We start from the raw sequence: 13,118 nt of genomic DNA, 5'->3' as shown, positions 1-13,118 counted from the left end.
GCTCTAAAAGCATTTAGAGAATAATAATAACAGGGCTCATAGCGAGTCACTTTTTTTTTTAACTTAACTTAAAAGTTACTTTTTGGGAGGTAAAGTGACTTTTTCGTATGATTTGTGTATTGCATTGGCAGTTTCCTAAGAAAAATATAAAAATAGATGGAAAAAAGCAGAAACTTCTTACTGATTACTCTTCTGAAAGCTTCAGTACTTGCTGCCACATGTGAAACAGTCAGCTTTATTCTCACTTCAGCTGTTATTCTTTCTAAAGCACAGTGGATGGTTGGTGGATGCTTAAGCTCTCAAGATGAGGTTGAAAACCCTTCTGTATCTATTCTTTCTTGTATCATAATTGTCTTTTAGTTTTCTCTCGTAATAGTTAACGCTCCGCTCAACATTGTATGTGTGTGTTTGTTTGGTTCATCGTGTGTTCGTCTTGCGTTATGCTTCTTGTTTGTTCTTCTTAAGACTAGGTGATGACTGAATATTTCATGACTGAGAACTCTCAATGCTAAGTTAAATATAATGTCTGGGATGAAGAAATTCGGAAATAGGCCAGAACTGGTTCCACTTACTCAGAAGCTTCTTACATCTGCTAAGTCTGCTTACCGTAACTACAAAGCATACTTGGTAAACCTAAGAAAGGAGGAAGCTCAAAAAAGAAGTAAAGAAGAAAAGATGAAACAAAACAACAAACAAAGAGAAAAGTGCTGGAGAAATTGACAAAGGAAAAAAGGGGCATGATGGAATTTTGGTCACTCTTTCGTGTGCTTTTGGTCACTTTTTCGTGTGCTTTTGATCACTTTTCAACTATTTATAAGAGACCAGACCTCAATGAGCCCTGTAATAATAATAATAATAATAATACAACGAAATGTAGCGTTCAATTGAAGTTTTACCATTTAATTTACTTAATGTGCTTTGGACAGTAATTCTTCCGATATTTCGAGTGTTGTAATCGGACACTCATCCTCAGGGGCACACAATAGTTTCACAATGTTGCAAGGTGTTCCACATTTTCGATACTTTTTTTTTTTTTTTTTTTGTGTGTGTGTGTATGTGTTATGTAATAATGTCTTCACTATTTTGTGGTAAGTAATTTGTATATAAAACTAGCTGAAATGCCTGTTCTTCGCACGGGGGAAATATGTTTATAGGAAATAGATGACTCGCTATAAACTGATTTATGAATTTTAATAAGTTTCGTACTTTTATATATGAAGTGCACGGTTATGCAAGAATAGAAAATTTGGTGAACGGAAATTCATTTAAAAAGAAAAGGAACAATAATGCCATTAAATTCAAATGAAAATTGTAGTGAAAGGAAAGTCTGGTTTGTATTTAATGTTATTTTCATTTTATTTCATACTTAACTAAGTTGCTTTATTACAATATTTGCTTATAAACTACATTTGTTATCTTACTGTTTGGTAAGTAGATATATAAATCCTTTCGGTTTCCCACTCTAGAGCAAGCTACATATAACTGACCGTGAGAAAAGCATAATTCTTTTAAATTAGTACAATATGTTAACGTTTGTCCTTGTGCCTTATTTATTATAGTGATGCTGGATGCTAATCTTACTGGAAATTGCAGTCTTTTGAATTGAAACGGCAGTTCGGTAGATATGAGCGGAATCCTTGTAATAAATACTGTTTTTTTATTTATCCTTTGCTGACATTATTTTTGCTTCAATTATACTGTTTGATAACTGTTTCACGGTCATTCTTGTTCCATTGTAGAATGTTGGTGAATACAAATTTCTCAACAAAATTGTTGGAGATCCTATTTTTAATTTTAAACAATGTAGATGCATTCCTCGCATTTGCATTGAATTCAAAAATTCTGTAGGAAAGTTAACACTTTCATTTTCATCAACTATAGAATTAATTGATTTATATATTCGTTCCTCACCAGGAATCTTGTTTTGAATTTTTAAATCAATATCGTCGACGACGTCATTTCTTATTGTTAGAATGGCTCTTTCAAATAACCAATTTGAATTTGTGTAATTTTGAACAACTTAGGGTAAACTTGATCTATTAATTCATCTGGACTGTGGACAGCATTACATAAATTACTTGTAAGTTCAATTTGGCCAGTTATACAATCAATTGGATGCTTGCTTTCACCAATTTGTAAGAGTTTTTCGGCAAAGTGTCTCGTTTTTTCATTGAAAAGTTGAACTCGCATATTTGTTATTAATTGTACTTTCTTGACTCGATGCCTGAGAAATGATTGCTTCAAACATGCATTTATTTCATGTGCTGGAGTTGATTTTGGAATCACTGGAAGCGTTTGCCGAAAATCTCCAGAAAGTATAACTAATGCACCTCCCATTAATTCTGAGTTACCTCGGAGATCTTGTAGTGTTCTATGTAATGCTTCAAATGATTTCTTATGTGCCATTGCACATTCATCCCAAATGAGTACTTCAGCCTGTTTTAGAAGTTCACCTCGTCCTGATGATCTTGATACATTACAAATGGGAAATTCTTGTTCTGCAACAGTTAATGGCAGTTTCAAAGCTGAATGCACAGTTCGTCCTCCTTGCATTAATGTTGTGGCAATTTCAGATGATGCCTATGCAAGCGCAATTTCTCTTTTGGCGCGTATTTCAGCTAATATGCATTAAGTAATTTGAAGATGAAACTGACATGTATTTAACTTTCTGTTAATGTACTTCCCAGAAAAGTTGTTTCTCAGTAATCTATAATTTTAGTTAATTATGCTTCTGAATAAGTAATTTTTTACCGTAACTCTGAAACACCTGTCTTTGTGGAAATAGTGTCGCTACTCTTATATAGACTCTTCTTGTGTTGGCGCATGGCGATACTCAACCTGGAACAAGTGAACTTCAGGAGCGCCACGGAAATAATTGTGTATAGATATGAGAGGCGGCCTTTAGTAGAAGTAGTAGTAGTAGTAGTACAAATATTAATAGTAATAGTTGGTAGTTATATTGGTAGCAGTAGTAATAGAAGAAAAATAGTAGTAGTAGTAGTAATGGTAGTAGTAGTATAAACAGTAGTAGTAGTAGTAAGTAGTGCTAGTAGTAGTACAAATAGTAGTAGTAGCTCAGATTCGGTTAGGTTACGTTAAGGTAGGTTCTGTTGTCTGACTCCCATCATCAGGACATAACCCCACCATTTTCCTTTCAAAACACTAAATAGGTTGAGAAGAACCTGAGCATAACGATATCTGTAAACTTGAATAAAAATTACCCCGTGTTCTTAATGTGTACCTTCCTAGTGGTGAACATCCTAGAACATTTTCAAACCTATAGGAAAATAATATAACATGCTGGCACATTCTACAACAATTTCGAACATCCTGGAACATTCTAGAACATTCTCAAACCTTTGGGAAACTTCTATAACAATCTGTAACATTTTCCAAAATTGTTGATAATTCTAGAACATTCTGGAATATTCGATCAATAATGATTTGTGTAGAAAGAAAAGCAACAATAAAGAAATGCACGCATCGTCGTTAAAATTTAACTTTTTTTTTTCCCCACAGTAACACCTTTGCTAGGGCGTTTTCTCCCTCTAGGACCCCTGCTGGTCCAAACCAAAACCTTCTTCATGGATGAGAGATACAGAGCTACAATACCATATAACTCCCATGGGGCTCCGGATCTTGGTTTCTCGGAGTCTTTGTAGCACGCACGGTCAAACCACACTTACTTTTATTATATATATTGATTATGTCCACAGCTGATAAAGTTGCTAATTTCCCAAAAGAAACAGTTTTCTCAAGAGGTATGTAAGATATCTCGCTTTAAAAAGAAAAGGAAAAAGAAGGCGATTATAATTAATTTTCTGAGGATCAGTAATTTGTTTTTATAGTCTAGAAAAATAGGATGCATTCACATGGACTAATTTTGTTATATATCTGTTATTTAGTATAGGAATTATAGTCAGTGCTAAAAGAGAAAGCGTGCCAACAAATTGTGCAAGTAAAATGTTAGCACTATTTATAGTCTTAAGGTGACAACTATATCTTCTCGATTCAGGAGAATTTTGAGTAATATCAAGAAAAGTTTGAGAATGGTTCTGCGGAAGTTCAGAGGAGGAGTAGTAGTAGTAGTAGTAGTAGTAGTAGTAGTAGTAGTAGTAGTAGTAGTAGTAGTTGTAGTTGTAGTTGTAGTAGTAGTAGTAGTAGTTGTTGTTGTTGTTGTTGTTGTTGTTGTTGTTCCTCCTCCTCCTCCTCCTCCTCCCCCACTGAAAATTTCCGCAATTACTAAATGAGAGACATGTACCAAGATTAGTCCACGTGAATATTTTTAAGATGCGTCAGTTTAATTTCTTACGAAGTTTACATTATTCCAAAACGATACGAATGTATTCGCATACCGCATTCATTGATTAAGAAAATGATTGTTTATTTAGTTGATAATGTGATTAGAAAGTATATATGTATTAAAACAAGTGTGTGTGTATATCTGAGTGGAATTTTATAAAAGGTATATTTAATTTGTTGCAGCAAAATGGCGAAACAAAATCACCAAGCCGAGATTCGTCCGTTAAAAAGTTGTCAAAGAAGACGCTGAAATCTTCAGGAAAGGATACGAATCCAACCGTGGAAAATGATGCGTTTGAGGGCATTGGAGACGAAGATCTTTGATCCTGAATTAATTGCAAGAGACACATTGTGGTGACAAATGCGTGGGAATGAAAGTGAAACTAATCTTCTGCCTGTATATAAAGACACGAATTCCAAATAATCATTCCGTACCACCTGCATGTGTGGTTTCAATGAGCTTCAGTGTGGTAATTTTTTTAATCCACAATGTTTAAAAAAAAAAAAAAAAAAAAGAGCTTCCATTACTGGTTTACGTATGTATCAAGCAGTAACTTAATATAAATGTCCGACAGAAGATTTTATATATTGCGATATTTTACGTATGATGTTGCATTTCAGTGTCATTCCACTGTTAAGACAAGAAAAATATACCAGACAAGATGGCCTGACATCGGAGAAACATGGCTTTTTTTCGTGTAATTTGTGGGAAAAAAAAAGTATTTGTTTCAGCTTTTCTAAGTGAGTGTATGTACTGTTCGGTGTTTCATTAACAATCAACGGCTCAAAATAAAAAGACAAAGGTCTTGATTTTTTTTAATTGATAGTACAATTAAGGCTTTTCTCTATGTGTCACTTTTAGGGATTCGAATACCGTGAAAGGTACAAATACCGTAAAAGTATACTAAGGTTCATTGCCACAGAAACAAGCTCGTTGTGCCAGATCAATCCATTGATGATTGTCATTATTTACCTCTCGACGATCTGGTTTCATATAATCCTCCTACCGTCTTCCTGGCCTACCAAAAGGTATTTTACCCACAAACTGACCATCTTGAGCTTTATCTTGTCCGTCGTTTATTTCCCGTGAACGCCGCGTTTTTATAACCATTTTAGATGTCTCAATCTTTGTATCTGGTGACTACACGTCTGTGAAGTTTGCCATTATTTAACTTTCATCATTCATTTATTCGTCTTTCCGGTTGTTTTTTTTTTTCTTTCTTTTTTTCCTCTGACAATTAGAAACGTATTTCAATTCTGAAATTTAAGTCTTTTTTTATTGTGATATATATTCTGAAAAGCTAGGCGTTTCTGAGTTGAGAGTTGATGAGTCACATTTGAATGATTTGTGGAAATAAGTGAATAACTGCTCATTGTAGCTTTGGAACTTAAATTAAAATTTGACCAGAACTGGCACCTGTTATTACTAATCTGTGTAGCAATTTCGGCAATATATCATTGCCTTCTTCAGAGACATTAGACAGATTGGTAATAATAGATGTTTGCTTTGGTGAGATTTTCCTTTTATTTAAAGGGAAAGTGCATATTCTCAGACCTTGAAAGTTGTTTGATTATTTATAGCAAATGATGTCTTAAGTTTTGTTTTCATTCAATACAAACTAATTTTGTAGGTGACCTAAGTATATGTGACTTCCTATTTGTTTTCCTGTTAGTTTTATAAGTGTTGTCACAAGTCTTCCATCATGTATGTCGTCAGAAAACCTTTTCTGCAGTAAGGAGTCCCTGGTGGTTAGATGCATACCGCTATCTTCTTCGATTTCGGCGGGAGTTCATATGGTTCCTGAAACTCTTTATCTGAAAGATGTAGATCCACGAATCTCGTTGCTAATAAGAGGCGTTAATTCTCTGTACTGTATTACAGCCTGTCTTCCGTTATAATTAGTTTTTTTCTTTCTTTCTTCTGATTTTGTAAACACTTTGTTAAATTTCTATATGATATTCGAAAATTCCCGTACCATAGGTAACATCACTGTATTTATTTAATGTGCTATCCGTTGAATTTAACTCATGTTTGTAAGCGGAATCATAAATTGTTGAGCACACAGGCAATCTTCTTGACGGACGAAGACGCAACAGAGAACCCATACTTTTAAATTTCTTCTAAGGTGTCCCACGGTGGTGTGGAATACTAATTGTCGTTCGGGATGACGTCAGTTAAACTGATTGACGGTAACCATCACGCCCATACAGCAGCAGCAATTCTACACGTTCGTCTTCTGACAGCTTCATTCACTACAACAAAAGAAAGATTTTACCATTTTGCCTGTGGTAAGAGACTTTTAGGACAGTTTATAGACCAATTTGGTAATTAACTTTAAAAAACTGCGATCTAAACATTATTCTGTATTTTGTATATGCGTTTGGTGGAAATAAACGAAGCTCTAAGCCTCAAAATGAATAATCCGGGATATTCTTTTCTTATTAATAACCCAAACGCCCCTTTCTATACCCATAGTCAAACATATAGCACTAATGCGCTAAGCTTCTTCCCTTTCATAGAAAACATTTGTTAAACTGTGTAAACGTAATCCTTTTTCTCCAAGTTGGTCAATTTTCTTCACTTTAATGTTCTTTTAATTAGCCTATTCATTATGTTTGATTTATGAGGGGAGAAGTAACTAAGAATGTGTTCCCTCTGTGATTTTTTCTCAGTTATGTTTGTAGGACTCTACCTTTGTCTGTGGGTTCATACTAAGTCGTAGAATTTAGGGTCTTGCTTTTGAAAAATAGGTACCCTTTTACGAAATCTCGGTATTGCCTAAGGACTGAAGAGTTTTACTGAAAATAGTAAAGACTTCTTCTGTCAGAGTATTCTATAAACAGAACACTGGAACTTTCGACATTATCCTGCCCAGACTCTTTTACGATAATGGAATTTACAGACAGCGTAGCATTCTCTTCATATTATTCATACGATGTGTGCTGTTCTTCTCATGCTCAATGTCACTGCCATCACGATAATCTGTATAAGCACATTTTCAATTCCGTTTCTATGTTATGGACAGTTTGTGAATTTCATTATAACGTGTTATTTGCCTCTCTATTAACCAAATGTACATATTATGTGTTCACGTTCGTCGAGCTCGCACAGGATTGTCTTTACGCATAAGCCCGATGGTCATTTTTCTATGGGACCTACGTGCAGAATTATATGTATTAGTGTAAAATTTAAGTATAAGGTCCCCCCAGCACACTACCTAGGTAATTTGTCCTGTTAAGACGGCATTGCTCGTTCGTGGTTGTATGGTTAATGTGCGTGTATTTGTCACGGGAGGGCCGGGTACGAATCCTCGTAGGAGCTCATGAAGTTCAGATTTTTACGTAAAGATGTCGGTTCATGTCTCATATAGCCTTGTTGCGGAAAGGGACACTCAATTCGTATTCAACTAACATAATCGACGTGGTTTGTATATAAGTATTCTGTGTATTTAGCTTATCATAAAAATTTGCAACATTTTGAATGTTGTTCTTGTTCCTGTGATAGATTAATTTTAATGTTGACTGTGCCATAATAATATTATATTTGCGCTAGCATTATCTTAATATTTCGTACTATGAATGCCTTCATGAGTGGTCTCATCCAACTTGCATAAATGTTTTCGAAGCAAGAAGGGTAGCACGTAAAACTGTTCGTGAAATGAAGTGCAAGTTTCCAAAACTGTCCGAAGAGTCTTGTTGTTTATCTGTTCGTCGTTTTATTTCTTTCAATATTTTGCTTTACTGTCCTCCTTTTAAATCTTACGAATAGAAGTTTCTAGTAAGGTTCGATTGTGCAGTGAACCCCAACTGAATTATTATAAATGTGCCATCATTTATTTACCGGTAGCATTCGTTGCACTAAGAATGATCCTGAAAGATTATGTTGTTCATTTTTACGCCTCTCGTAGAGCTGCGCATTAGTTGAGAAGACATTTAATCGAACACAGCTCAGTAGAGCGCTCACCTCTAGTGCTAGGAAGCCTTGGTTTAATTGCAGCCCATGAGAGTTTGTAGTATACAACATCGTATGTGTAGGTTTTGTTGAGGTTCTCGTTTCCTCCCACATTCTTATTCCACCAGACAATGGCGTATTTACGATTTTGTTTCGGGAGGGCTTTGCTTGGAAATATGAAAATTCTGCAAAATATTTCATTTACTCTACTATACTAAGTAAGATTTCGGGGGGGGAGAGCTTAAGCCCGGAAGCCACCTCCCAAATACGCCACTGCCACCAGGTATTTTATAATCGTTCACTTTAAATAGATCAACCTTTCCTTTAACCAACAGGGCATACAACTGTAGATTTTATTCATTCTTTCATTCTTTTCAAGCGTACACTGAAATCTATGCTTTTGAGTGGAACTGTGTTAATTAACCACATTGTTCAGTTTTTACAAAATAAAAAGTGATCTCACCCTGAATATAGGTTAGAAGTCAACGTTTAATGGGATAAGGGAAGTCACCCTGCTTCTGATTTCAGCATAGTCTATGTGAGAAGAGCAGAAAACAATGAAAACCAGTGCTCCTTTTTCCGAAAGATTGAGATAAAAGGCACGTTGTTAATTAATTACTGCTATAGAATACAGTAATACCACTGTGTATTTTGAAATAGACAGAGATGGTTGGTTTATTGCTTTTAACTTTTTTTTTTCCTTTTTAAACCACTTTGCAGTTTTGTCCGTCGTAGCTGCCAACATTTCGATTTCCTCACAATATTTGGCTCCTTCGTTTATGTTTAGTGGTCATTATCTGGGTTTTAATATTGTAAGAAAGCAGTTAATAGCTAAAATAATAATTGCGTTCGCTCTCTCAATATGTCCAACTGTGTATACAGTATGTGTCACACATACGTGTGTATATATATGGAAAGGAAGTTAATTAGGCCAATTTTAAAGTGTTACTAGATAAGATCGTTTGTTGAATTGTCATGTGGCATTCTGCAAATCAGTTCTTCGATGGAAATATTAACCTGAAAAAAAAAGTCTTTGTTTTTTTGCGCAGTACTTATTTTCACAACTTGATTGCACAAAGAACTGTACAGTTTTTTCAGTTGGTAAACTCAAGTCAATTGTAATACTGCATGCGTATATAACTTCAGATATGCAGTTAGATTTAGTCAGCTTTATAACTATTTTATAGGAATACTTTCGTTAGGGATGCTGATATTTTTCAGGTGAGGTTCTGCCATGTAATATTATCTCATTAATCACGACCATAGGCAGAGTTCCTTACTGTTTGTGTGACTTTTAATTTTTGAAGAAAAGCTGTGCAACACTACTCTTTTTTTTAAGTGTGATGGGGTGAAATAAATCGCACAAACCGAAAATATGAACTGTACATGTGACGGCCATTTCTCGTTTTAAACTTTACAAGTTTGCTCTTTCGTGGTTTAATGGATTTCAGAGACTAAGATGCTTTGAAACAAATTCATAGCAGTTTATAAATTGCGTACGTCTATATCATGTCAATTCTTGAATTTACGTATAGAAGTTACTATTGTTGTTCCTAAAATAAACACATTCAGTGTGACTGACTTGAGCTAATATATTAATCAAAATCAATAATATAAGAATTGAAATTTCGGCACAGTTCTTCTCTTTAGCCTATACTAAAACTTTCAATTCGGGAGATGACATTCAATTCACTGCACATAGGATTATTTTGGAGAAGTCATAGATACATTAACTAACCTTTATAATATAGTTCAATTTAGAAGACACTAATCAACTTGTACTGAGTTGTAATTACAAGTTGGTTTGCGTCTAATACGGCTTCAAGCAAGGGCGCAGTAGAATAAAGCTGGAAGAACTGTGTGTGATGCATCCGTAGGTGTTAGCACGTTATCGATGATGGATATAAGCATAAACAAGAGTGAATTTTGTTTCGCATAGTGAAATTACGGTAAACTTCCAAACTATGGGGATCCAATGTTGTAACCAAAAATATTAGATTTATCACTTCGGTGGAAGATGGAAGCTACTATTTGGATGCTGATTTTATATCAAAAATCAATTTCTTGCTATCTCTCACGGTTTTTGGTGTATGAAAATGTAATATCAAAGCTGGAAGTGAGAAATTTCTATAACTTCCGGTTTCAATACAGGGATTAAAACCAACGTTGAACTTACTCTTTTTGACAGTAAGTTCACATCAAAGAAACCACTTCTTGCTATCTCCTTTTTGAGCTCTATAGTGACAATATTGAAACAGAAATTTATGGTGGATTTCAGCCCTTCCTGTTTTAGTCGAGTGATAAGGGAAGAGAAGTGGATCTGTTTTGAGGAGCTGAGTAGACATTTAAAAAAAGAACCTTTATTCTCTTTCTTTCTCTATTTTTGTTTTGTTGCAGGGAATATTCAAGTGGGAAATGATAATTGGAATCACTTCCAGTTGGAATAGAAGGATAAGGATCTATTTTTGGAACATTGGATCCATATGAGAAAACCGTTTCTCACTACCTCGTACCGTTTGTTTTCTTCTTCATTCTTTCTTGATATCTGTCAACACACAGCTATCCTATGAGATTTCCATTACCAAAAGAAATACTTATTTTAGAGGTGGGTCTCAGCTCATCATCTTACGAGACCTCATTTCATGTGCTGCGGTGTCTAATCCTTTTTAAGGAAGAGTGATTAGTACCGTTAAAGTTTAGAAAGGGTGTAGATGGATGAAACTCTCTGATTCGGAGAAATAATCCCACAAATTGCGAACTCCGGCTTAAGAATGAAGGACAGAAAGCCAGTTGCCGTGTTGGTTGCAAGAAAACAAATGACATTAAATATTCTTAACTCTGTAGCTCGTTACAGTGGTTCTGTTGCCATGATATGGTTCTCTGTATAGTCACAATTACGGAGAACTGAGGAATCTGGTCCGAAACCATCCAATCACAAGAAATTTGTTGCACTTTAAATCGTCTTCGTACGGATGACGACTGTCCTTGGTCATTATTGTTGATAGCTTTTACGTCACTATTCTGTGGTATGTGTTGTTAGTATTGTCTACGCTTAGATTTCCGTAACAACTAAATCATAGTCACAAGATTGTATGTGCATTTGGCGTCGTATTAAGGGTTTAGCTAGCACATGATTGTAATTTCCATATTCAGAAGTACGTTTGATATTATTCACGACTTACAACGAAAGATATAAGCCACGACCTATCCGTACGGTTCACCGACAACCTTGTCGAAGAAAGTTTAGTATTCTGTAAACTTTTATAATGTGTTTTAGCAATCCCTGCGTCAAAATCATGACTTGCCTCTTTCGATATACGTGTAAGTCGTGGATAACATAATGAAAATGTTACTCAATATGGAAATTATAATCGTGCTTTAGTCAAACGGTTAACACGATGCTAATCGCAGGTAAGGACGACTGAATATCGCCCATCGTGAGTAATGCATTTCTTGTATACAGTCACCAAAATATTGTACAACAGACTTTCAACTGCACCGATGAGTTTGACGTTGCTTATAAATAAAAAGTAATGGAGGCTTGCTAGGTAATAAGTTATTTGTTCTTGGAAATGACACGAAAACTTATATGATTATCCTTCTGCCAAAAATATAGAAGTTCAAAGTAAGGATAGAATGAATATTCTTACGTGAATATATTAATTAAAGTACCTTATATTATATTAATAGTTACTGTGTGTACAATCATGAGACAAATATTTTCTACATATTAAAGAAAAATGGAAACTCCTATATAGTTTCGAAGAACCATTACTGTTTGTTTTTCTACAATCCAAAAGCCAATGGCAGCTATTGAGAAGAAGTCGCATCGGTAATTGAATTCTATCGGTACAAGCTAAGGGGTAAAGCTTCATACAATCTCAGAAAGCTTATACAAGAACTAAGTAAGATTAAATTATCGATAATATCCATAAATTTTAAATTATCGATATGACTTCTGTCAAAAGCCGCCATTGTCAGAAACTTTAAACACACACAACTAAATAACACATAGAGAAGAGTCTTAATTAAATTCTTCCTCTCAGTTTATGCGTGATTTGGTTTAGAAGGGCAAATCGAGATTAATATGGCTGTGTATTTCATTTCAGGTGAACATAAAATTTAGCTTGTTGAGAATGTTGAATATGTACATGTAAAATGTTTCTTTGTGTACATTTGCGTAATAATAATAATAATTCTTTTTTAATTTGCTATGTAACTTTTCACTGAAACACCAAAAATGTTAAGAAAAGGTCTGTCATATTACAATTAATTATTCTAATATGCAGAATGAACCAGCTGTATCGAGCATTTTTTCATACAACATTTTGGACGTTATATGTATATATTCAGACGTAGTGTTTAGAAATAAAAAGATCATTGACTCTGTATATTGTGGATTTATTTAGTAGTATACCTGAGTAATGATTAGAATATACACTATGTGATCAAAAGTAAAAGTATCAAAAGTATACGTTTTTCATATTAGGTGCATTGTGCTGCAATCTACTGCCAGGTACTCATTATCAGCGACCTCAGTAGTCATTAGGTATCGTGAGAAAGCAGAATGAGGCGCTCCGCGGAACTCACGGAGTTCGAACGTGGTCAGGTGATTGGATGTCACTTGTGTCAGAAGTGGCTAAGTGTGGGCCAACACCACATTGAATTCCAGCAGTACTGATGGAGGGCCTAACGAACTTGTAAGTCATTTTTAGCCAGGTGTCCGGATACTTTTGATCATGTATGTGTTCAGCTTCTACAAGTTCATAAAACAGTTGTCTTAATGTGGGTTTTCTCGGGGTTCTCCTGTTTCCTTCCACTTCCTTCATTCCACTACTTCAATCATTCTTCAATCCTAGCTGGC

The 13,118-nt window shown here is 34.9% G+C and overlaps 1 protein-coding gene across 2 annotated transcripts in view; it reads left to right on the top strand.

Annotated features, from left to right (window-relative positions):
- The window catches only part of Snx17 (sorting nexin 17), a 57,879-nt gene extending 45,234 nt beyond the window's left edge, over nucleotides 1–12,645 (top strand). For both annotated transcript variants that reach the window (XM_081755827.1, XM_081755826.1), the window contains exon 10: nucleotides 4,486–12,645. In XM_081755827.1, the coding sequence (XP_081611953.1) occupies nucleotides 4,486–4,626 (141 nt within the window). In that variant the 3' untranslated portion in view covers nucleotides 4,627–12,645. The remainder of the gene's footprint in view (nucleotides 1–4,485) is intronic.
- The last annotated feature ends 473 nt before the right edge of the window (nucleotides 12,646–13,118 follow it).

The sequence above is a fragment of the Thermobia domestica genome, chromosome 4, assembly GCF_964235325.1.
Source record: "Thermobia domestica chromosome 4, izTheDome1.hap1.1, whole genome shotgun sequence".
In the NCBI taxonomy this organism is placed as follows: Eukaryota; Metazoa; Arthropoda; class Insecta; order Zygentoma; family Lepismatidae; genus Thermobia; species Thermobia domestica.
This window is presented reverse-complemented; position numbering and strand designations above follow the sequence as displayed.